This window comes from Prionailurus viverrinus, chromosome D1 (assembly GCF_022837055.1).
Source record: "Prionailurus viverrinus isolate Anna chromosome D1, UM_Priviv_1.0, whole genome shotgun sequence".
Lineage (NCBI taxonomy): Eukaryota > Metazoa > Chordata > Mammalia > Carnivora > Felidae > Prionailurus > Prionailurus viverrinus.
The window spans coordinates 83,157,514-83,181,013 of NC_062570.1; the positions used below are offsets into that span (position 1 = coordinate 83,157,514).

The following is a 23,500-nucleotide window of genomic DNA, read 5'->3' on the forward strand; positions in this document are numbered from 1 at the left end:
ACTTTCTAGAAACAGCATCTAAAACGTACTAGAAATCAAAATCAAAGGCAACAGGCATTCTCTAGGAATATGGCTCACATGAGCTATTCTTAGGGAAAGGTAACTATTGATGATGAAATAAAGCAAACCAAGATAAGAAAAACAAAAAAACCAGTAAGGGAGAAGTTTGGTAAAGGGTACCATGATAAGCTCGGAATCCATGTAATACAGAACTAAGAGTAAATAACTATGGGAATTATGGCTACAGAACAGAATACAAGCATAAGTCTTGAAAATTAACAGAACTCACCAAAATTATAAGGTTAAGAGGTCAAGATACAGGGAAGTATAGTGCACCAATTTCCTTATTTTTAGAGCAAGGACTCAATACTGTGAAAATTTGAAACATAGTTTCTTTTAAAAATATTCCAACCTTTTTGTACATTAATTTGTACATTTTTGTACATTACATAATTGTAACTTGTTTCTGTAAAAAAACAAGGGTTTTTATAGTTAAAAAAATAGAGATTCAGCAGTTCTTCACTCTCTAATTTCTTTCCAGTTAAATTCAAGTAAAATTAAATGTTCTGTTTTTATTTTAAAAATAAGATACATCATGATGGGTCCCTTTTGCAAAAACAAAACAAAACAAACACACACACAAAAAAACATTGCTGATCTATTTACTCTTCTTAGCGATATATTGAAGATATTCTTTGTTAATGATGTTAAATTCTAGGTGGAGGAATGTGGGGTGTTTATTCATTCTGTGTTAAACATAGCACAGTGTAACTATTTATAATGAGCACTTACATGCTTTATAAAAACAATCTCATCGTTAGTATTATTATTTTTAAAGAGCACAGGTTTTGGAATCTGACAGACCTTTGTATAAATCTGGGCTGAGACACCAAGTAGCAGTGTAGCCTTAGAAAATTTACTTAATCATTGGACCTCAGTTTTCTCATCTGAAAAATGAGGATATTAATACCTATTTTATAAGGTGATTGTATTAAACATAAATATGTATATACAACACTTTATCAGTTTATGGCCAAAGCAATCAACATTTATCTTTTTATTTTCATTTATTGAGTTCTGGCTATTTTGCTAGTTTGTCATATAAGCTACAACAAACCAATTCATCTCTTTGCTTGCTCACCTGTAAAACGACAGAATTTGTATGAGACATTCCATTGTACCCTCCACCTCTTCTAGAGCTGACTCTCATCTACATGACTTCTTTGCAATCTGTCGTGTTATTCCGTGACTGCTTCCCCTCCCCAAATCTCTTGCTCCACTCTTGTCACAATAATTGATTGGTCCAGGGGAGGATTCTGATGCAAACTAGATTAATCCTGACTACAAGTGATTGACCTAATCTAGACAAGTAATGCATTCTTTTCTTAAAATTGTTTGATTTAATGTAAAAAAAGAAATCTCTTGATCCCTCCTCCATATCTGAAAGATGTAAAACTGAAGAACTCTTAGGAGTGCACATTCCCACCATGTAAAAAAAAGAGTGACGGTGACTTGCAGAGACAATAAAGAGATAGGAGTTGGAGAGCTACTCCTGGGAGCATTCTCACTCCAGATCTCAGTTTTTCTGGAAACCCATCTGTATCCATGCCTTTTCCATGATTTTGCTGTGTAGCTCATTCTTGGACTCTATAAGCCACTATATTCCTTCCTTCCTCCTATCACTTTTTTTTTTTTTTAAAGACAATCACTTCAGGTTGAATTTCTGTTATTTACGATTACACCAGTATAGGTTTGGAATAGATGATGCTTAAGAATTATTTTACCTTGGGGCGCCTGGGTGGCGCAGTCGGTTAAGCGTCCGACTTCAGCCAGGTCACGATCTCGCGGTCTGTGAGTTCGAGCCCCGCGTCAGGCTCTGGGCTGACGGCTTGGAGCCTGGAGCCTGTTTCCGATTCTGTGTCTCCCTCTCTCTCTGCCCCTCCCCCGTTCATGCTCTGTCTCTCTCTGTCCCAAAAATAAATAAACGTTGAAAAAAAAAATTAAAAAAAAAAAAGAATTATTTTACCTGAATGTTTAATAATTCCTTAAAATGTGTTCTTTAGCTTTCCTAATTTACTGAATCACTTAAATGTGATCTTCATATTAATGAACACTTACAAAATTATTTTACATGCACAATTGTACAATACATATCCAGGTTCTAAGCCATAAAATAAGTTCCTCAAACTTACCTAACTAGATATCACATGGCTTTGTCATTAGTCTTTCTAAATTTGAATATGTCCATCTGAAAGAGACTGTCCAACCCATGGAACTTTCATTTAAGTGATAACAAACATCTTACATTCCTGCACAGTGCTGATATGGTAAGGGAAAAAATGACTATGTCCTCTTTCCAAATTTACATATATTCTTTATGATTCTGCTTTTCTCTTTTTAATGGCACCATATCTACTTCTTTATCCATAAATTTATTTTCACACAGAAACCCTTTGATGATGAAGAATAAAACCATGTTTTAAAGCCAGCCAGATGGTTTTCCCATTTCCTGTTGTGTACATATATATATATTTTTTTTTCATTATGGGGAGGGGTCACAGAGAAGACAAAAAGCAAAACCTATAGTGAACGTTGAACCTATCTAGCTATCCTAGAATCTATCATTGTTCCTTTGAAGAAATTCAACATTTGCCTTACAACCAGAGAATAAACATCAGCTGCTAGAGAAAGCTATTGAATTTCAAAATCCCTTTGAAATGTCACATTAACCTGTTTAACTTTCAGTCAGTTCTTTAAAATATCAAACATTTCCTGATGACTCCCAGATCTAAGACTGCTTATATTTCTCTAACTTAAAAGCTTGTTTCCTTCACTTGCAAACAAACTGTGGTGAATGAATCAGCACTATTTGGGCCTGGGAAAAGTGTATCGCAGCCACAGTCTGTGTGCAGTCTTTCTACAGGTTAGCTCAATTTTGGATGTTGAATGAGATCAAATGCTGAATCTCGTTGACTTGGCTAAAACTACACAGCTCTAGCCTTTTATTTAGCCCTCCATTAAGTTTTAATCTTTAAAGCTGTATTTGTTTCATAAATCATCTTTTATTCTCAGATGTGTAGAAGTCAGGCAACAACCATTAACTTATTTTACTCAACAACATCTACTGAGCATCCACTTGTTAGGCGCTGAGGGCAAAAGAGTGAAAAGAAAAGTTGTGCCTGTTGTTCATGAAGAGCCACATTATAAATTGAGACACAGATATGCAAATTATGAGAAGTTAGAATATAATGGGTTAAATTCTGTAATAGAGGTTAAACTATTGAGAACACAAAGTGAATGATGAGAGAAACTATTGAGAACACAATAAGTGAATGATGTTTTCTTCTTTCAAGCAGAGCTGGATTTATAACTTAACCTTTAAGTGTAAGAGCTACAGGAATTTTGTGCTGAATCATCAGTAGTGTCTTGGGACATAATCAACACCAGGTGTCTTTCCTTTTAATGCCATTGATAGCCTTCCCATCTTATACTTATTGCTGGTGATTCTTGTTCACTGAGCTCCATGCACTTTCATTTTCATGATGTGTGTATACACATGTTCACATTATTAAGAAGGCTACTAGTCATAGACATGGATGACTACCTTACAATAATTGTGAAGTATCCTATCTAAATGAGCCATTTCATTCTAGAGTTTCATTCATTTGAGTTTTTCATATGAGTTCATATGAGTTTTAGGTGTACAGCATAGTGGATGATTCAACAACTCTATGCTATGCTCATCACAAGTGTATCTGTCTTCTGTCACCATACAACACTATTACTATATTCTTGACTATGTTATCTATACTATACCTTTCATCCCCATGACTTATTCATTCCATAACTGGAATCCTGTACCTCCCACTCCCTTTTACCCATTTTGTCCATCTCCTCACCCCCCTCTCCCCTGGCAACCACAAGTTTGTTCTCTGTATATATGAGTCTATTTCTGCTTTTTGTTTGTTCATTTGTCTTGTTTTTAAGATTCAGTATATAAGTGAAATTATATGGTATTTGTCTTCTCCACCTGGCTTATTTCACTTATCATCATATCTTTTAGTTCCACCCATGTTGTTGCAAATGGCAGGATCTCATTCTTTTTTATGGCTGATTGATATTCCATTGTGTATAATGTACCACATCTTCTTTATCTATTGATGGACAATTGAGTTACTTCCTTATCTGGGCTATTGTAAATAATGCTGCAGTAAACACAGGAATGCATATATCTTTTTTGAATTAGTGTTTTCATTTTCTTTGGATACATACCCAGTAGTGGATTACTGGATCATATGGTAATCTATTTTTAATTTTTTAAGAAACCTTCAAACTGGTTTTCACAGTGGCTGCACCAATTTACATTCCCACCAATAGTGCACAAGTGTTCCTTATTCTCCACATCCTTGCCAACACGTGTGTGCGTGTGTGTTATTCTAGCCATGCTGACAGTGATATTTAATTGTGGTTTTGATTTGCATTTCCCTGATGATGAGTGATGTTGAACATCTTTTCATGTGGCTGGTAGCCATCTGTATGTCTTCCTTGGGAAAATGTCTATTCAAAATATCTAAGAATAAACTTAACCAAGGAGGTGAAAGACTTGTACCTATATCATGAAAACTATAAAACATTGATGAACGAAAATGAAGACAATACAAGCAAATGTAAAGATATTCCATGATCATGGATTGAAAGAACCAATATTGTTAAAATGTCCATAGTACCCAAAGGAATCTATAGATTCAGTGCAATCCCTATCAATCTACCAATAGTATTTTTCACACAACTAGGACAAGTAATCCTAAAATATTTATGGAACCCCAAAAGATCCTGCAATCTTAAGAAAGAAGAACAAAGTGGAAGTGTCACAATCTTAGATATCAAACTAAAGTACAAAGCTACTATAATCAAAACAGTATGGTACTGGCACAAAAATAGACACACAGATCAATGGAACAGAATAGAAAGCCAAAATAAATCCATGCTTTTATGGTCAATTAATCTATAACAAAGAATTATAAGACAGGAAAAACCAGACCACTGTCTTATACCATGCATAAAAAATAAACTCAATATGGAATAAGACCTAAATGTGAGACATGAAACTCCTAGAAGAGAACATAAGTAATCTCTTTGACATTGGCCTTAACAACATTGTTATATATATAAGTCCTCAGGTAAGGGGAACAAAAGCAAAAATAAACTATTGGGATTACACCAAAATAAAAAACTTTTGCACAGTGAAAGAAATCGTTAACAAAATGAAAAGGCAGCCTACTGAATAGGAAAAGATATTTGCAGACGATACACCTGGTAAGGCATTAATATACAAAATATATAAAGAATTCATACAACTTAATGCAAAAATAAATAATTCTGTTGCAAAGTAGAATTAGGATCCTTAATATTTTTGAAGCCATGGCCTCCTATGAGAATCTTCTTAAAATTACAGCCTCTTTATTTTTATTTATTTACTTTTTTTTTTTTTTAAATTTTTTTTTCAACATTTATTTTATTTTTGGGACAGAGAGAGACAGAGCATGAACGGGGGTGGGGCAGAGAGAGAGGGAGACACAGAATCGGAAACAGGCTCCAGGCTCCGAGCCATCAGCCCAGAGCCCGACGCGGGGCTCGAACTCCCGGACCGTGAGATCGTGACCTGGCTGAAGTCGGACGCTTAACCGACTGCGCCACCCAGGCGCCCCTTTATTTATTTACTTTTAATGTTTATTTATTTTTGAGAGAGAGAGAGTACAAGCGGGAGAAGAGCAGAGAGAGAGGGAGACAGAATGTGAAGCAGGCTCCAGGCTCTGAGATGTCAGCACAGAGCCCTGTGTGGGGTTCAGACTCCCAAACCGTGAGATCATGATCTGAGCTGAAGTCGTATGCTTAACACTTAACCGACTGAGCCACCCAGGCACCCCAGAGTCTCTTTAAATAAACAGGTGCACACAGATTAATTTTGTGTAACATTGAGTGGTTATAAAGCCCTCACGTCTATGATGGGCTCAAGTTCAGTAATTCTAGCACTAGAAAAACATCTAAGTTCATCGCATTTCCAAATCTGACCCTGTGAAACATCTAAGGATCAAGGCTGACAATTTCTACCATTCAGGTTCACCTGGTCCCTTCAGTCCTAGATACTTCAAGCTCCATACATTGTTTTCGAGGATCCCAATCTTGGTATCACCCACTTGGGCAGTGTCCCAAGGCTAATCTGAGCTCCTGTAACAGTTTTGACTGGGCACAATGAATAGAAGAGATAAAATTATTTCCAAAAACCTGAGTAGATCAAATATTCCAGATGAGTGCTGTCTAATGGAAATACAATGCAAGCCACCAAATCAAGCCACACTGTAATTTTTAATTTTGAGAAGTCACACTGAGAAAAGTAAAATGAAACAGTTCAAATCAATTTTAATAGCATAATCTATTTAAATGAATGCATCCAATATATTCCAACATGTAATCAATATACAAAAGTAACAAGATATCTTATATTCCTTCTTTTGTACTAAGTCTTTGAAATCTGGTATGTATTTTACCCTTAGAGCACATCTCAGTTTGGACTAGCTACATTTCAATAACTCAGTAGCTACGAGTGTGTAGTGGCTTTCATACTGGACAGGAAGGTATTAAGCCCAGAATAAATGTCAATCTTTCTGTATACCTGGCTTTGTTATAGCAGTGATCAGTTTTTTACCTTTTTAAGAATACTTTCTCCCATAACTATCTGGGAAGAAATGAACAGTTTATTTTCTTCTATTGTACTGCATCTCACGTGGGAAGAGATGCAAGCCATGCCCCCTGAAACCATGTTGTGCAGTGGCCCTGATCAGGAGGAAGCTGCATCTTGTCAATCCTGTTCTCTAAAGGGCCAATGCATTTGGTACGACTTACAAAACAGCTTTAAAAATAAAATAACCAAAACAGATCTTTGTAGCCACATCCAAAATCAAACTAATTCATACTAGCAACCTCTCTAAAAATTGCTTCAGGCTGACTACACCAGGGTTGATCAGCATTAAAAGACAAGTTTATACTGTAGGTAAATTGATGCATTCCTGGCCGGGAAACAACCACAGCATATATTAAGCCAGGAATGATGGTTATAGAGAAAGATATTTAAAGCAAATCATTATTAAAAAAAAAAAAAGAGGGAGTGGAAATCTTCCTTCCTCAACCTCTTCACCACTCATAAAATATTGCTATCGTATTAGGTACTATAGGACATTTAACTGAATAATCTTGAAGACCAAATGTCAAAATTATAGCTCATATATAAGCTAGAGTATACATATATAGTATATATGTAGCTGTTTTACAGACACATCTTCAGTATGATTCCCCAGTTAAGCTATTTCTTGTATGCATTTCATTTTTGGGATAATTTTCTTGCCATTAAATTAAAAAAAATCCTCCAAATTATTCTAGCCACCATTTTTTTTTACCTGATAAAATATTCTGTTGTGTTTTTAAATGGCATCATTTGGAACAGACAAATCATACTTTGAGGAAAGGGCACATTGTTAAGTTTGTTAAAAGCTATAATGGACATCTTGAATCTTTTCTTAGGGTTAAAAAAAATCTCTCTGCTAGCAGTTAATAAATGTTAATAAGATTTTTTTCAAAATAGTGGCTACAGTATTGCAGTGTTAATTGCATTACTCAGTGAAAAAAATGCAGTGAGTCATATTTTATAGTTGTTACTTATGCAATTTGGAGAACTTTTCAGGCCCTTGATAAAGAATGAGGGGACTCCAGACCTGATAAAATGAGTCTAGAAAGACCATTTCCTTTCTTTAATAGGGTTTAGAAAATTTGCAATTAAGAATAGACTAAAACAACTTGAAATTGTGTTATGAATTCATACTCTTTTCAGACTCAATAGGACCTCAACAAGATCAGTAATTTCAATTGTTCCCAACCTTCACAAAACTGAGGATCCCTTTTGCTATTCCTTTTTACCAGCTTTTCTCTACCACATGAACCTAGTGTTTAAGGGGGAAAAATGTGTTTTTCTACTAAGTATAAATAAAATGTATTTCCCTATTTTATTAGTGAAACACATATGTAATTACTAAACAGCTTCTGTTCAGTGTAAAACAACTTGTGTTACCATGATGGATCAAAGTAATTCCAGAAAAAAAGACAGTTATGTGATATTTAAGTTAGCCTCCTCCACAGATGGACCAAATAAAAACAGAAATTTTAACTACATTAAGAAGCCAAAGCAAGTTGGTAGGCTCTCCAGGATTAGATGTCCATGTTTATTAACTGCAGATTGATAAGTGTGCTCATGGCTCATGGCTCAAAAGTGCCTCATTTCTTTGTAAATAAAAGCCAACTGATAATTTAAAAACAACAAAGGTGAAGTACTAAATGCTTGAGTTGAAGGTTTTTCACACCTCTCCCTGGAATATCCTTCACCTCTTCTGTCAATTAAATCCTTTCATAATCATCAAATGTTTTTGAGTTTTGTACATGAGAATGTATATTGCTTTCTTCTACAAGAGGGAGCCTAATTGACTAAGGATCCAAGCTGCTGCACTATGAAGTTTCTCCCTGTGTTTGCACTGAGGCTGTGCCTACTATGGGCTGCTTCTCACCAGTAACTGAGTGAGGTAGGATAGTAATGCAGTCCTGTTCCTGGGAAACAGGGGAATGCTTTGGCTCAAGGACTCATAAATGGTTTTACTGAACCTTCCCGCCAACTTTCCTTATCTTTCCTTCACTCAGTGTCAGATGTATGTCACAACCAAATGACTCTCCCAGACTTCAGCTTCCTCCCAGTTCCCTTTCATGCAGGCATTTCTCTTAATAAACTTGTACATTTAATCCTGTCTTCGCACCTGTTTCTCAGAAGACCTGGACTAATACATTAACTCAGATCATTTTTTTCAGTTTCTCAAACTGTATATGTATATAATACTCTGCAAAAGAAAGCAAAGAAAATGGCCCTTTATAATTTGGCCTCACCTCATTACCCTGGCTGCTTCTACCATCTCTAGGCTCCAGATATACCCAGCTCACTACAAGTACCCAGGACCCTGCAATTTGAAAATGCTGTCCCCTTGCCTAAAATGACTTCCTCTCTAGTTTATACGGCAATGTTTACAAGACCACTTGTGAGTCATCTCCTTTGATCAGCCTTTCCTGACATCTATAAACAGAATTCAGAGTGTGTCCTCCTCTTGCATCCATACTTGACTTAGCTTGCATGATCTTGGCACTTTTGAAGACAGGCCGGTTGTTTTTTTTTAGAATGTCTTGCAGTATAGATTCATCCAGTGTTTCTTCATTATTGGATATATAACCATTATTATACCCGTTGTGTATTTTTGGCCAGACTGTCTCACTGTAGTCTCTTCATTATATTTTATCAGTTGCACATTATGGCTATTTGTTCCATTACTAGTGTTGTTCATTTTGACCACTTTATCAAGACCAGGTTTATCTACTTTTTGTTCCATCTGTAACTAACAAGTACTTTGTAAGAGTATTCTTTGAAACCATGTAAAATTTTCATTCCTTGTCTCATTTTCATCTACCTGTTTTAGTATCCACTGAAATTTCTTGCCTGGGCTAATTATGACTGTGCCTTTTGCCAAATGGTAATTTTCTAAAAACCATTATTCCTTCTACATTTCATTGAAGGCTTTCCACTCTATGGAGGAACTTTCTCTTCTATCCATCTATTTAGTCATTCGTTTATTTATATCAGTGGAGTACTAGTTAAATCAACGAGTTACAGTTTGTTATATCATTCTTTAAAGGCTCCAATTGTCCTTTATTTGGCCAGTTAGAGCCCCCTCAAGTTTACTTCTGTGTTCTTTTGACACGCCCCTATCCTTCTTTGAGCATTTCCGTACTTTCTGTTACCAAAGATGATCCAGGTTCATCGTGTTCTTTTCCAGCCCCAGCCCTGGATTCAGTCATTTCTTCAAAGAGCCCTGGTTCATTTAGCATTTGACACCAAGAGCATGAGGTATTCGTTACTACTAAGATGCCACTGCTCCCAAGCCTTTCTAGCAGATAGCTAGGAACTAAACACATGTTTACATCTATATTTATTTCTTTATCTGTAATGGAAACTTAGCTCACTCTGGTATCCAATTCCAACCCAATGGCAGCTGCATTTATTCTAGCTTTATCTTTTTCTGTATTTGTAGCTCTTTATCCAATAGTGAGAAACCTGACTCTTATTGTTCTTGATGTACTTATTTATTTGCTCAATCTCCCTGGAGGTAGCCAATTTTCTGATACTGCTGGGCCAACCACCCTCTTTGCAAATACACCTGCCCCATGCTATGTTTGGCTTCCTCTGCATAGGCCCGCAGCCTTCCTTGTCAGACTCAACTCATGGATATTGAACAACAGAAAGAAAAATGCTAATAAATATTTTTTTTGAAAAAAGGAAAGAAACAAAGGGGAAGGGGAGAGGGAGAGATATAGCTGCTAGTGTTTTTTATACTTTTTTCCTCTTTTAAAAAGGGAGCAGCTTTAGGCATAGAGCCTTCTATAAGGAATAGTATCTATCTAGAAGTTAATAACACAATTTTTGTTTTAATTGTGAATGTATTTAAGTTACCCGGTCTATTTCTTTTCTTTAAATATATTTTTAATTGAGGAAAAAGTTACATACTTTAATCAGCACAGTTCTTAAGCATATATTTCAATGCTTTAACATATATATATATATTTAACATATATATATATATATATATATATATATATATATATATAATCACATTGAGATGTAGAATACTTACATCTCCCTAGAAGATCCCAGTCAATTTCCATCCCCTGTAGGCATTGAGTTTTGTGATTTATATCAGGATTGGTTTTGCTTCTTTGTAAATATTTTTAAGTAAAGTGTTGATGAAAAAAATAAAATATAAATGATAAAGATTATAAAAGGAGTAGGGAGGGGATAGCACAGAAGGTATTGTAGCCACAATGGTTTGTTTCATGGACATCTTGAAGGGTTTTTCTCTTGCCCTTAGAAATGTTTCTCTGCTACACTGAAGATAGCCACCAATATTAGGCTAATGGATACAAGCTCTAACCTTCCCTCTCTACTTCCTTCATATGTACTCATTTTTCCAAGCATTCACTATATACCTACTGTGTGCTCCAGGAACTAAAGACAAATAAGGAGCAATGCCTGCATTCAAAATAGAGATGATCACCATAACCTGGTCCAAGGAATTGTTTACAAATATGGCCACAAATTTGTCATATACTCTGGGTCTGGAGTTCTTTCTTGTCCAGCAAGAAAGCGGGATGCAGGATTAAAAATGTGACAGATTTTTCTTCTCCTAATGTCCAGGAGAAGACAAGAGCCCTGATTAAGGGTACTTGCTCCGTTTTTATTAGGATCAGAAGGCTTACAAACATGGTGATGGAAGTGCACAAAGAGGCAATGAAACAATATTAACTCATGGGCGTGAGGGAAAGGGGTTTTTGAAGGTATATGATGTTAAGGGTTTGGGTTAATACAAAACAAAATCCTGACTCCTGGTGGAAGTTTGTTTACAGCAGACGTGAAGCACCACCTGTGTTTACCTAAACTGGTCTAGGGGGACAAGAAAGACAGAGCATGCTACCTCAGGGTCAAAAAGGCACCTTTCTTTTGTTAATTAGCTCCGCTTTGGGCAACTTTGCCCCAAAGAGGTATATAACCCTATTAACCTGTTCACCTAATTTGGTCCTTCCTTCCTGTGGAAGCAGCTTTCTGCTATACTACTAAAGGGGGGGAGGGGTGTTTCTGCCCTGAATACCTAACCTTATTTACCTTGTAAACCTTTGTTCTATATTGGGGCATTTGCCCCGCCTTATCTATACTGGGGCCTTTGCCCCACCCTCTCTATACCTATTTACCTAACCTAGTTTACCCAAACTTGGGTGTGAACATCCTATGGGTTTCTAATTCTTTATGCCTTGTTAACCCATCAGTGCAGGCTCAGGGAATTCCTAAACTTATTCCCCACACAAATTATTGTTTCTAATTTATGGATTATGGCCAAAATTCACAAATCTACAGATGCAAATTGACTATTTCAGAGGCACTGGAAAGAAATGAGAAAAACAAGGGAAGAGCAAAGAGGGTAGATTTCCTATTTAACAATTTGTATGTGATTTTTAATAAATAAAAGTAGTTTTATTATAGAATTACATCTGGCATTAAAAAAATAAAAGGGCCACCCATAATCTACAATTTAAGCCTATTAAACACTGAATCAACCCAAGTTTGCTGAAACAATTGCCCCTTTCATGGCAAAATCCATCTAGAAAGAAAATTACTTGGTTTGAAGATTTTTGGAGAAAAGCCTGGTCTTTCTAAATGGTGATCGCTCCTTTTGCTCTACATGTTTTTGCCTTTATATCTTTTTATTGTTCAGCATCTGACCCAAGTTGGGGAATTCCTTTTGTACTTCAGTTAGCACATTGATAAAAGTATAAATATAGAACACAAAGTGATGTTTTCAAACAATCAACAGGTATTCATTCACTGCCTGGGCACTGTCCCTAAGGAGCTTTGCTCTGTTTAAGAAAATAAATCACAATTAAAATTTTTAACTTAAATTTTGAGACGTAGGAATTATAAACCTCCTTATATACATTCCCTACCCTAACTATTAAAATAGGCCATTGGTAACCAAGCAACTCTTATTTACAAAGATTACCCACTCTCCCATATCCTACCTGAATTTGAGAAGTTTAGCCAACCTGGAAAATGCAATGAGCTCCATTAATTTCTCCTTACAGACAGTGTGGCAGTAGCAGAAGAAATCTCTCTTACTTGTTAAACCTAATGGAATTTGAAGCAGACTACTTAAAGTATGAATTCAGAAACAATCATTCATCAACACAAATAAATAAGCAACATGAACATTTCAAGTCCTTTGCCCCACTTCTCTATGAGAGTATCTGCCTTACTAGCAAGTCAGTGTGATGATATGTGTGTGTGAGAGAGCATTTCATAAACCATGGCCTACAGTCCAGGTGTAAGGGAGTATATAGTCTTCATCAGTCTACACAGGTTGCTGTCTAAGCCATAGTATGACAGTGTGTGTCCTTGCATTTGAATATCATTAAGTATAAACTTAAGGCAGTTTAATATGACAGAGCAGTATTACCCAGTCACATATCATGTTTCAGTTAGGCATAACAGGAAATTTATAACTAAGCAAAATCATCATAGGCAGGACTTAGAGGTCTTCAATGAAGATGGCTAACGATTAAGAAATCTCTTAAGCCAAAACTTGAGAGGGACTAAGTTTTATAAGCTCTGCTGGAAGGTTCATTTCACCTGGAGCCATGAAGCTAGTCACTTATTCTCTCGGCTTTGATTTCCCTCAAAAGGATTTCATGGTTGTAAGAATGAAAATGGCTCTCTAGATGAAAATTGAGAGTCAGTGTATATGGTATAGATAATGTAATTTTTGTGATGTAATTTATTATTCTCTCTACATTAGGTCTACTTCCTTTCTTTGCAAATTAAGCTTGAGAATCTGAACTCTTAGAGATGTCCCCAGACCCAGCCTGCACTTCTTCACAGCACAGGTGAGAAATGCTGTCTGACCTTTCTGCTGGGAGGACAGAATGTTTAGGTAAAAATGGCTGACCAATGAACCAGCCTACATGGCTCTCTCACTTTGGTGCTCTCACAGGAACATAATGGGGTGAGGTGAGAATATGGAGAATGGGATATCAGAGTAGCGAAGAAATGGCTATCCTCTTTTTCACTCTAATCTGTAGATTTATTGTGCAATGCCAAACTAGAAAAGAGAGGAACCTAAATTTGAGGATAGATGTTGTTTTAGATTGATTTTAATATTTGAAAATAACAGTTTTATTAATATCCAGAAGTGGCCAAAAAAGTTAACAAATTGGCCTAAGAGGACAGAGAAGAAAAATCTTGTAGAATGGTTTGAGGGCAGCAGAGGAAATAAAAAATAAAACTGATTAAACTCCATCTTCCTTAGATAGCTTATCCAACAAACAAAATAAGAAAGGTCAGGGCAGTAAACATTGCTACTCACACAGAGACATAGAGCTTAAGGAAAATCAGTGAGTGGCACTATAATTGGGTGCATTTTTTTCTATTTGACAAAACTTATTTTAAAATCAGTATTGAACTTCTAACTTTTAACCCCTTCATGTATATTGTATGTCAACGTATGCTGCCAACTAAAGGGTATTAGGAACCACAATGGAAGAGAGTAGGAGGCATGAATAGGAATTGGGTGTGATCTTGAGGTTGAACACAGATTTTACAATCATTTATACAGAAGTAGTTGAGAGGTCTTTGTCTGCCTATCCCCAAACCTGTTGTCCGTTATCAACTTTGGATGGAAGTATTCATATAATTTCATCCCTCATTCACTGTTTTAAAGTTGTCTCTCTTGAAATTTGAAAAATTCTTATTTTTAAATAGATTTTTTAATTTTCTGGGCCCCATCAATACAAAGGCCTGGAAACAAAAATTATATTTGAAGAATTTTATTTATGCAGCAATTTGGAACTATTTTGTAGGTTAATAGTAGCTCTCTAAGGCTAGGCTTCCTTGTCTTTGGAGGAAACCCGCCATTCAGTTGGTTAAATTCTATTGGTAGAAAAGACATTAATCCTTAACTGGTTTGTGGAAAGATCAAACATATATATATATTTGCTTATATATATTATATATTATATATTATATATTATATATTATATATTATATATTATATATTATATATTATATACATATATATATATATACAATGTGGCCTCCAGCACCTACTGCCACCATGATTTAGATTCTCCCTACCTTCAAAACATTATCTCATAATACCTTTTTCCTTCACTCACTACCCTCCTAGCACACTAACTGCCTTTCTCTTCCTCAAAAACACCAAGCTGTTTCCCACCTCAAGGCCTTTGCATGTATTCTTCTCTCTACTTGTAATTTTATACTTACAGCTCTTTGCTCCTTCTCACCTTTCAGGACCCAGCTCAGATGTCACCGTCTTAGTGAGGTCTTTCCCTGCCTTCTATCTAAAGTTGCCTCTGTGGATTTTTGGTATCTCATAACCCTGCTTATATGTCTCTCTCATAACACTTTTTACAATCTGTAATTATTTTGCTTATGTGTGTATTGACTTTGTTGTTTTCTGTCTCCTTCCACTGGATTCCAAGCTCTTTGAAAAACCTTGACAATATTATTTACTGCAGAGCCCAAGATAGCTAATACAGTGTCTGACTTGCAGTAGACACTTAATAAATGCTTGTTGAATGAATAACCTGAGCCCTTTGTATATGAAAGTCTATTTAAAATTTTAAATAATGAAAAAGTAAAAAAATGTATATATATAAAGTTTCTGCTCTTTCTCATAAGAAATTACTTGGGCATATTTATGAAGTCTTAAAGAAGAGGTAGGAGAAAGCTCTCTCTACAGGAAAGGTTTGAAAGGCCAGGGTTTGTTTAGAAGGAAAGCCAAACCAGGAGCTCTGGCTGGGTGGACAATGGCCTGGCATCTTCTGACTCCAAAAGTGGCTTCTGTCAAAGCAGTGGCATAAGTTCTATTTGGGCAGAACATTTTCAGACCAGCTGAACCATGCCAAATCAAAGGCCTGGGAACAAAAATATCATTTGAATGATGTCATTTTGTAGAGCAATCTGGAATGATTTCACAGATTAATACCAGTTTCTCTAGGTATTTAGAGCTAACCCACCTTCAAATTAATCAGAGACCCAGATGGTATCCTGGCTGAACCAAGGTGTTCTCCTGAGTGGAAGAGGCATCACCTGGCATGTTTGTGGTTGACACAGGCCCAGGTGTGCTGGCCTCAGGGCTCATTTCTTGAAGAGATTGGGCACATTCAGCTCCATACTTGAGCCTGACACCATGGATGTGTCCAGAACCTCACGGGTGCTAATAACATCCTGGTTCACTGCACACAGAACATTTCTCTTTTCATTTCCTGCTCCTAATAGGCAAAACTTTTGCTTTTAACTTTGGAAGGAGTGTGTCACTTGTAGGACAGGTAGCATAAACTGAAGGACTACAGACTTTGGATTTACACGTGGTTCTCTGGTTACCTCTTACAAAGTCTAGGGTCTTGGCAAAATTACTTAACCTTATTGAGCTTCAGTTTCCTTTCCATAAATGGAGAATATATAACCAAATAGAATATCTTGGGGAATTCCATGAGACTGTGTGTGTGTGCATGTGTTTGACACATAAATATTCCCTTCCCTTCTCATCTCTTTTTTCTTTCCCACCTAGTTTACATATAAAAGAAAGTTTCTCTCTGATTACCAGGAGAAACAACACTGGATAGTAGCCTTAGATTTACATCTCAGGATTTCCTGTCTGGCTATACAGACTCTCTGGATCTTCATTACTTTATCTTTCAAATAATCACAGTAATACTTCTACTTCATAAGAGCATTGTGAGGATTACATGAATTTATGTGCCTGATTCATGGTAAGTAGTCAATACCAATCAGCTCGGTTATCAGCCTCTACCTTTACTGACTACCCTAGAATGACTGAGAGGTTTAATGAAAGAAAACCACAAATTAGGACTAAGTGGTTTAATCACCTGACCTAGTCCAAAGAAATCTTCATTTTATTAGGCATTGCCTTTGAGTTTAGTACATCTTCTGTCTAAGACACTGGTCACTTTTTATAGTGATTCAAAAGGAATCAACCAGCAAAGAAAGGAAGAATAATATGCATATGTCAGGTATAATAGGTAGATTTTTTGTTCTGTGATCTTATCTCTTTCTGGTTTTACACCCATGAATATGTTGTTACATGATAGAATTACACAAATGTAATTAAAGTTACTAATCAGTGGATTTTAAGATAGGGAGATTACATGATCCCTTTAAAGCAGAAGAGGAAATCTGAGATATTCAAAATACAAGGAGGATGCTATGTGCTTTTGTTGGCTTGAAAATAAAAGGGACCATGTGTCAAGGCAATGGGAACATCAACCCACCATGGAACAGCCACAAGTAACTGAATTCTGTCAACAACCAGTTAGCCTGGATGTGAATCTTGGGCTGCAAAAGGCTGAGAACTGATTTTAGCCTTGTGAGGCCCTAAGCAATCATGTCATATTATACTTCCTACTGAAACTGTAAGGGTAATAAAAGGTGTTGTTTTAAGCCACTAAATTTGTGCTAATTTGTTACAGAATCAGTAAAAAGCACTACACCAGGCTTGCAACTTTGACTGAAGCATGAAGTATAAAAATGAAAAATTAATTAGGGAAGAAGTGCCTCATGCTAAAAGCAGTACTTTGGATCTGAAATAGAAAAAGAAAGTACACGTAGAATCTCAGAGATCTAAATTTTGAAACTTCAGTTAATCTTTCCTACTGCCTCCCCTGGATTCCTTCAGCACCACTATGTGGTTTCATTGTAGTACTTTTTGGTGTCTTGTGATTACCTATTTATGTGACCATCTCTGCAAAATAGTAGTGTCTTTAAGGGAAGGAACTATGTGATTTACCTTTGTATCTCCCAAACTTAGCATAGAACCTGACATTGTGGAGACACGTGAGATGTGTTTGTTAGATGAAATAATGAGTGAATATGTAAGAGAATTAGTGAACTATTGACACTGAGACCCAAACAGTCAAAGTATTTGTTGGGATAGCATTGTAAATTTTGGTTTTAAATTTATATATATACGAAATTATTATTTGTTCTGCTTTGCAACTCATAAAAAACTGTACCCATCATGCTCTTTGACAAACTGATTTAACTAAAAGAACAACTATTAAATTTGCAGAATCAGTTACCCTCCTAACTGAAGCAACTTTAATTATATGAGTGATTTTTATAGAGAGTAACATCCACACCCTATTAATACCAGTTCTCTGGAGTGATTTCTGAGAGGTGCAGTTCTTTCACCTTGATCCCTATCTCCATTTACCTGCTTGATCCAAAAGTAAATTTGACTCGAGATGGTCTTAAAAGACATAGAAAAGAAACTCACCCCTCAGGAGAGAGTGCCTGATCACTGGAGTCATGGGAGCTGGAAGAGACATTAAGAGGGTGTTTTGCCTCTAAGGGAATATCTAAACCACACCATTAAAGCTTCTCTTCTTTTTTTTCTCTTAATGTTTATTTATTTATTTTTGACAGAATGAGAAAGAAAGCATGTGCAGAAGCAGGGGAGGGGCAGAGAGGGTGGTATTGAGAATCCCAAGCAGGCTCTGCTCTGCCAGCACTGAGCCTGACAAGGGGCTCAAATTCACAAACTGTGAGATCATGTGCCAAGCCAAAATCAAGAGTTGGACAGTCAACCAACTGAGCCACCCAGGAGCTCCTAAATCTTCTTTTTTAAGATTTCCAGGGATACAGTCACCATGACATCTTTTCATGTCCAGAGATACATTCTTTCACTTGCTATCTTCATTCTGTTCGAACTGCTCCTCCAGGTCACAAGCATGAGATGAACTTACCAGCCATATTTCCATTGTATAATCCAACCACCTCACCTACCATCCCACTTCACTCCCTAGGCAAGGCTGATTGGGACTGGGCTGAAAACATGATTCAGGATGAGCCAAGCAGATTATTTAGCCTAATCCTTCTCATGAGAATTGGTATTTGGAACTGAGAAGCAGCTGATAGTTTGTATTGTAACCATACAATGTAAACTCATAAGATGTTGGATCGCCACTTTCCCCTGGAGAACAAGATAAATGGAAAAGCCTATCTGTAGACTCAGGCATGATGTGGAAGAGGAACACTGCCTGGGATCCAGAAGGCTTTCCAGAATCTGTGAGGCCTGGCATCTTTCAGGATCTGTAAGGCATCTCTTTATCCTTAAAATATATCCACCCCCCAAAAAAAAACAAAAACAAAACCAAAAATGTTTCTTTACTTATACCAACTAGATTTGGTTTCTGTTGCCTCCTAATGAGGAATTCTAATAAATACACTACCAGAACCGTATCCTCTTTTAAAGCACATCTTTCCTTCCTGGACAGGGGGAGGAGAGCATAAAGAATCCTATGATATTGCTATTTCACTTAGTAAATATTTACTTAATGCTTATAACATGCCAGAAAATATGATCAAACCATAGTATTGGCTCCCAAGAGGTTGGGATACTGGAGCTTGTCTATTTCTTCCCAACACAGAATTCCTGTAATGAGTACTTTTTGCTGTAGAGCTCCTCATTGGATTGGAGAAGAATGTTCAAGGCTCTCCCTACCTAATTCTGTTTCCTCTCACTGTTATCTTTGACAAACATTATTCCAATAAACTGATTACACTCATAACTCCATCTCAATGTCAGCTTCCTGGAAGACCCAGCCAATGCAGATGGCCTTCAAAGAAAAATGGAGAGAGCATTTTTATTTATTCAATAAGTATGTATTGATGATCAATAACGGCCAAGTAATATGCTAAACACCAGCTGTATCCATGAACAAGATAAACAAGATTCCTTTTCTTATGGCTACAGTCAAATAGGAATAGTATTAAACAAATAAATTACACAAAACATTGGACCCACCAAATAATTGAGCAAAGAATCACAATGGTGATATTAAGAAAAATATAAGAAAAGAGTAGAGAGAACGCTAGGTGGGGAATATTAAATATCAGAGTATGTTGGGTCTCAATGAAGTAATAAACCTATTATTTTCTATGCTAATCATATTCCTCCTTTAGGACTCTGAGTCTGGAAACTGTGGAATTCCTTTCACAAGAATAGAATATGGAAGACTTCAATTGGCATTATTTTATGTGAAAAATATGTGGAGGATTGGACAAAAAAGCAGAATGTTAACTTGACACCATTTGGAATCTTGTGTTAAGTTCTGGAGTCCTTTAAAGAAAATTTTAGGTAGGACAAAAGCAAACCAGACTCCATGGAGGCCATACAGATGGAAAGAAGTCCTTGATTCATACAACAAAAGGGCTTGGGGATGTTCATCCAGAACCAGATGAAACTAGAATGAGTCATTGTATTCATGTTTAGATAAAGGACTGCCCTATGTAATTAAAAGGAAACAACAACAAAAACAAACTCAGACCAATTAGTTTGAATTTCTCCTGAGGGTAGGAATAGGAGCAATGAGTAGAAACAATACAGAAGTAGATTACAATTTAGTGTTAAAAAAATCATGAAAATTCAATTTCTGAAGGCTAAGACTATTTATCAGTTGAATTAGTTCATTCATGAAGTGGTAATCCCTTCACTCTTGAAGGTGACACTCCTGTAGTGAGGCTTCCTGTGAATGGTATTCTGATACTGGGTTTTCAAACATTGGAAAATGTATGGATATAGAGTGTCTAGAGGGGCCTGGAAGACAATTCTGTATCATTCAGGGCTTCATATAAGATAAGTGAGGGGAGGACTAAATTGAGCTGCATGCTCTGCTGATCTATAATCAAATACAAATTTTCCAAAAACACTATGTCAGAGCGAGATGGTAAAATAGGCATCCCAGACTTCATTCCTCACAGAGACACTGACTTAACAACAATATACCAAAAAGCCTTCATGAGAATCCAGAAATTTAGTTAAGACAACACAGTACCTCAAACAAGTGCAAAACCAGAAAACTTGCACTGAAATGGGTAAGAAAAGCCATTGCATTTTACCTATGGTAGTCCCTTCCCCAAGCTGACACAGCTTAATGCATTTGGGATAAAGTGCCCACTTTTTTCTAAGAAGGGAAAGGGAAATGTGGAACGTGTGCCTAACATTCTGGCTTTTTGGGGGACTGCGTGAGGGACAGGCAATGTCTTACCTAACTCACAGTGCTGATAGAGAACTGGCATATTTGGATATGTGGGGGCCTCTGAGAAAAAAAGAGTTCAATGGTTTATTGTAACTCGAGCAAACCTGCAGTGTACGCACATACCCCAGAAGGAGAAAGAGATTATGAGCCCATACACCAGAGGGAGAGAGAGATTATGAGCTCCAGAAAAAGAAACCAGCAAACCCCTCTAATTCAGAAATGGCATATACAAGCCCAGAAAAGATGCCTTCTTAGAAAAGACTTGAGAGGCCAGAATCTCTAGCCAAGCTGATTGGGAAAGATCTTTCTCTGTATGTATCCAGTTCATAAGAACAGGAAAGGTGGCTGTTTTGTTGAATGCCCAGATCCTAGCAAAAAATAAAAAGGCCATAAAATAAAAATACCAAAAAAAAAATGACTGAAAAAAAAATAACAAGGCATATGAAAATATAAGGAAACATAGCCCTATCAAAGAAACAAAATAAATCTCCAAAAACTGACCCAAAAGAAATGGAATTTGATGACTTATCTATTAAAGAATTCAAAGTAATTATCTCAAAAAACTCAATGAACTGCAAGAGAACACAGACAACTAAACAAAATCAGGAAGATGATGAATGACAAAAACATGCATCAACAAAGAAATAGAAACTTTGGAAAAAAGAACCAGACAAAAATTCTGGAGTAGAAGAATATAGTAACTAAATTAAAAAATTCACTAGAGGAATTCAACAACAGACTTTATCAAACAGAGGAATCACAAACTCAAGACAGATCATTTGAAATTATTAACTCAGAGGAAGAAACAAACAAAAAAGGAAAGAAGAAAAATGAAGAAAGCCAAAGGGACTTGTGGAACACCATCTATGGAACAATATAGTAATTCCCCCTTATCCATGGGGTATTCCATAGGGTATCTGAACCTTATATATACTATGATTTTTCCTATAACTACATGCTTATGATAGCATTTCATTTATAAATTAGGAATATTAAGAGATTAACAACAATAATAATGAAATAGAATAATTATAACAATATGCTATAATAAAAGTTATGTGAATGTGTTCTATCTCAAAATATTATACTTTACTCATTCTTCTTTTTCTTGTGATGAGGTGAGATGATAAAATGTCTGTGTGATTAGATGAAGTGAAGTGAATGATGTAGGCATTGTGGTATAGCATTAGGCTACCACTAACATTCTGATGATACTTCAGAGGAAGGATCAACTGCTTCCAGATTGCAATTGACCACGGGTAAGTGAAGTCACAGAAAGCTAGATTGCAGATAAAGGGGGACTACTATATATGCATTACAGGAGTCGCAGAAGGAGAAAAGAGAGAAAAGGTGACAGAGAGCTTATTTGAGGAAATAATGGTTGAAGAAGCTCAAAGAACTCTAACTAGGAGGACTCTAACAAGGCCTAAACTGAGACACATTAAAATCAAATTGTTAAAACTCAAAGACAAAAAGAGAATCTTGAAAGTATCATGAGAAGAGCAACTTGTCACACACAAGTGAGCTCTCATTAGATTTTTAGCAGATATATCAGCCAGAAGGAAAATGTGGAGATGTATTCAAAGTGATAAAAGAAAAAAAACAAAAAAAACAAAAAACTACCAACCAAGAAAACTCTATCTCACAAAACTGTTCTTCGAAAATGAGGAAGGGACACCTGGGTGGCTCAATCAGTTGGGCGTCTGACTCGGCTTAGGTCATGATTCTCGGTTCATGGGTTCAAGCCCCACATCTGGCTCTGTGTTGATAGCTCGGAGCCTGAAGCCTGCTTCGGATTCTCCATCTCCCTCTCTCTCTCTGTCCCACTCCTGTTCGCACTCTGTGTGTATCTCTCTCTCTCTCTCAAAAATAAATTTAAAAAATGCTTAAAAGGAGGGATAATAAAGACCTAGCCATATAAACAACACCTGGGGGAGTTCATTAGCATTAGACCTGCCTTAGAAGAAGTGCTAAGTGGACTCCTTCAGGTTGAAACAAAAGGATGCTAACAGCAATATGATTAGCATATGAAATCATAAAGCTATGGTAAACAAACACAGAATGCTTTAATGGTGGTGCATAAATCATATTTGATTCTGGCAAAGAATTTAAAATATAAAATTGTAACAAATAACTATAAAACTATATTAATGCATACAAAATATAAAAATATGTCATTTATGACATTGACAAACTAGGAAGGACATGTAAGGAGTAGAGTTTTTATATATAATTGAAGTTGGTAACAGTTTAAAATAGATTGTTAGAACTATAAGATGTTTTTTTTAATTTTTTTTTTAACATTTATTCATTTTTGAGACAGAGAGAGACAGAGCATGAATGAGGGAAGGTCAGAGAAAGAGGGAGACACAGAATCTGAAACAGGCTCCAGGCTCTGAGCTGTCAGCACAGAGCCTGACGCGGGGCTCGAACTCACCACGAGATCATGACCTGAGCCGAAGTCGGACGCCCAACCGACTGGGCCACCCAGGCGCCCCAGAACTATAAGATGTTTTATGTAATCCCCATAGTAACCATGCAAACACATAAAACCTATAGAAGATACACAAAAGAAAATCAGAAAGGAATTAAAGCAGATTACCACACACAAAAAAAATCAATAAAACATAAGGAAGGAAGAGAAGAAAGGAAGGATAAAATAACTATAAGACATGTAGGAAATAGTGAACAAAATGTCAATAGTAAATCCTTCCTTTAAATTTAAATGGATTAA

At 36.4% G+C, this 23,500-nt stretch overlaps 1 protein-coding gene across 11 annotated transcripts in view; it reads left to right on the forward strand.

Moving 5' to 3' along the window:
* Positions 1–23,500, forward strand: part of METTL15 (methyltransferase like 15) — a 366,039-nt gene that overhangs the window by 198,238 nt on the left and 144,301 nt on the right. For 5 of the 11 annotated variants that reach the window (XR_007156373.1, XR_007156374.1, XR_007156372.1 and 2 more), the window contains exon 10: positions 13,485–13,572. The exons of 5 other annotated variants lie outside the window; for them this stretch is intronic. Coding sequence is in view for 1 of the 6 variants with exons in the window: in XM_047878555.1 (XP_047734511.1) it covers positions 13,485–13,532 (48 nt within the window). In the remaining 5 variants the exon portion in view is untranslated. Of the gene's footprint in view, positions 1–13,484; positions 13,590–23,500 lie in introns of those variants that run through there. One more of the 11 variants, XM_047878555.1, reaches the window with a different exon arrangement.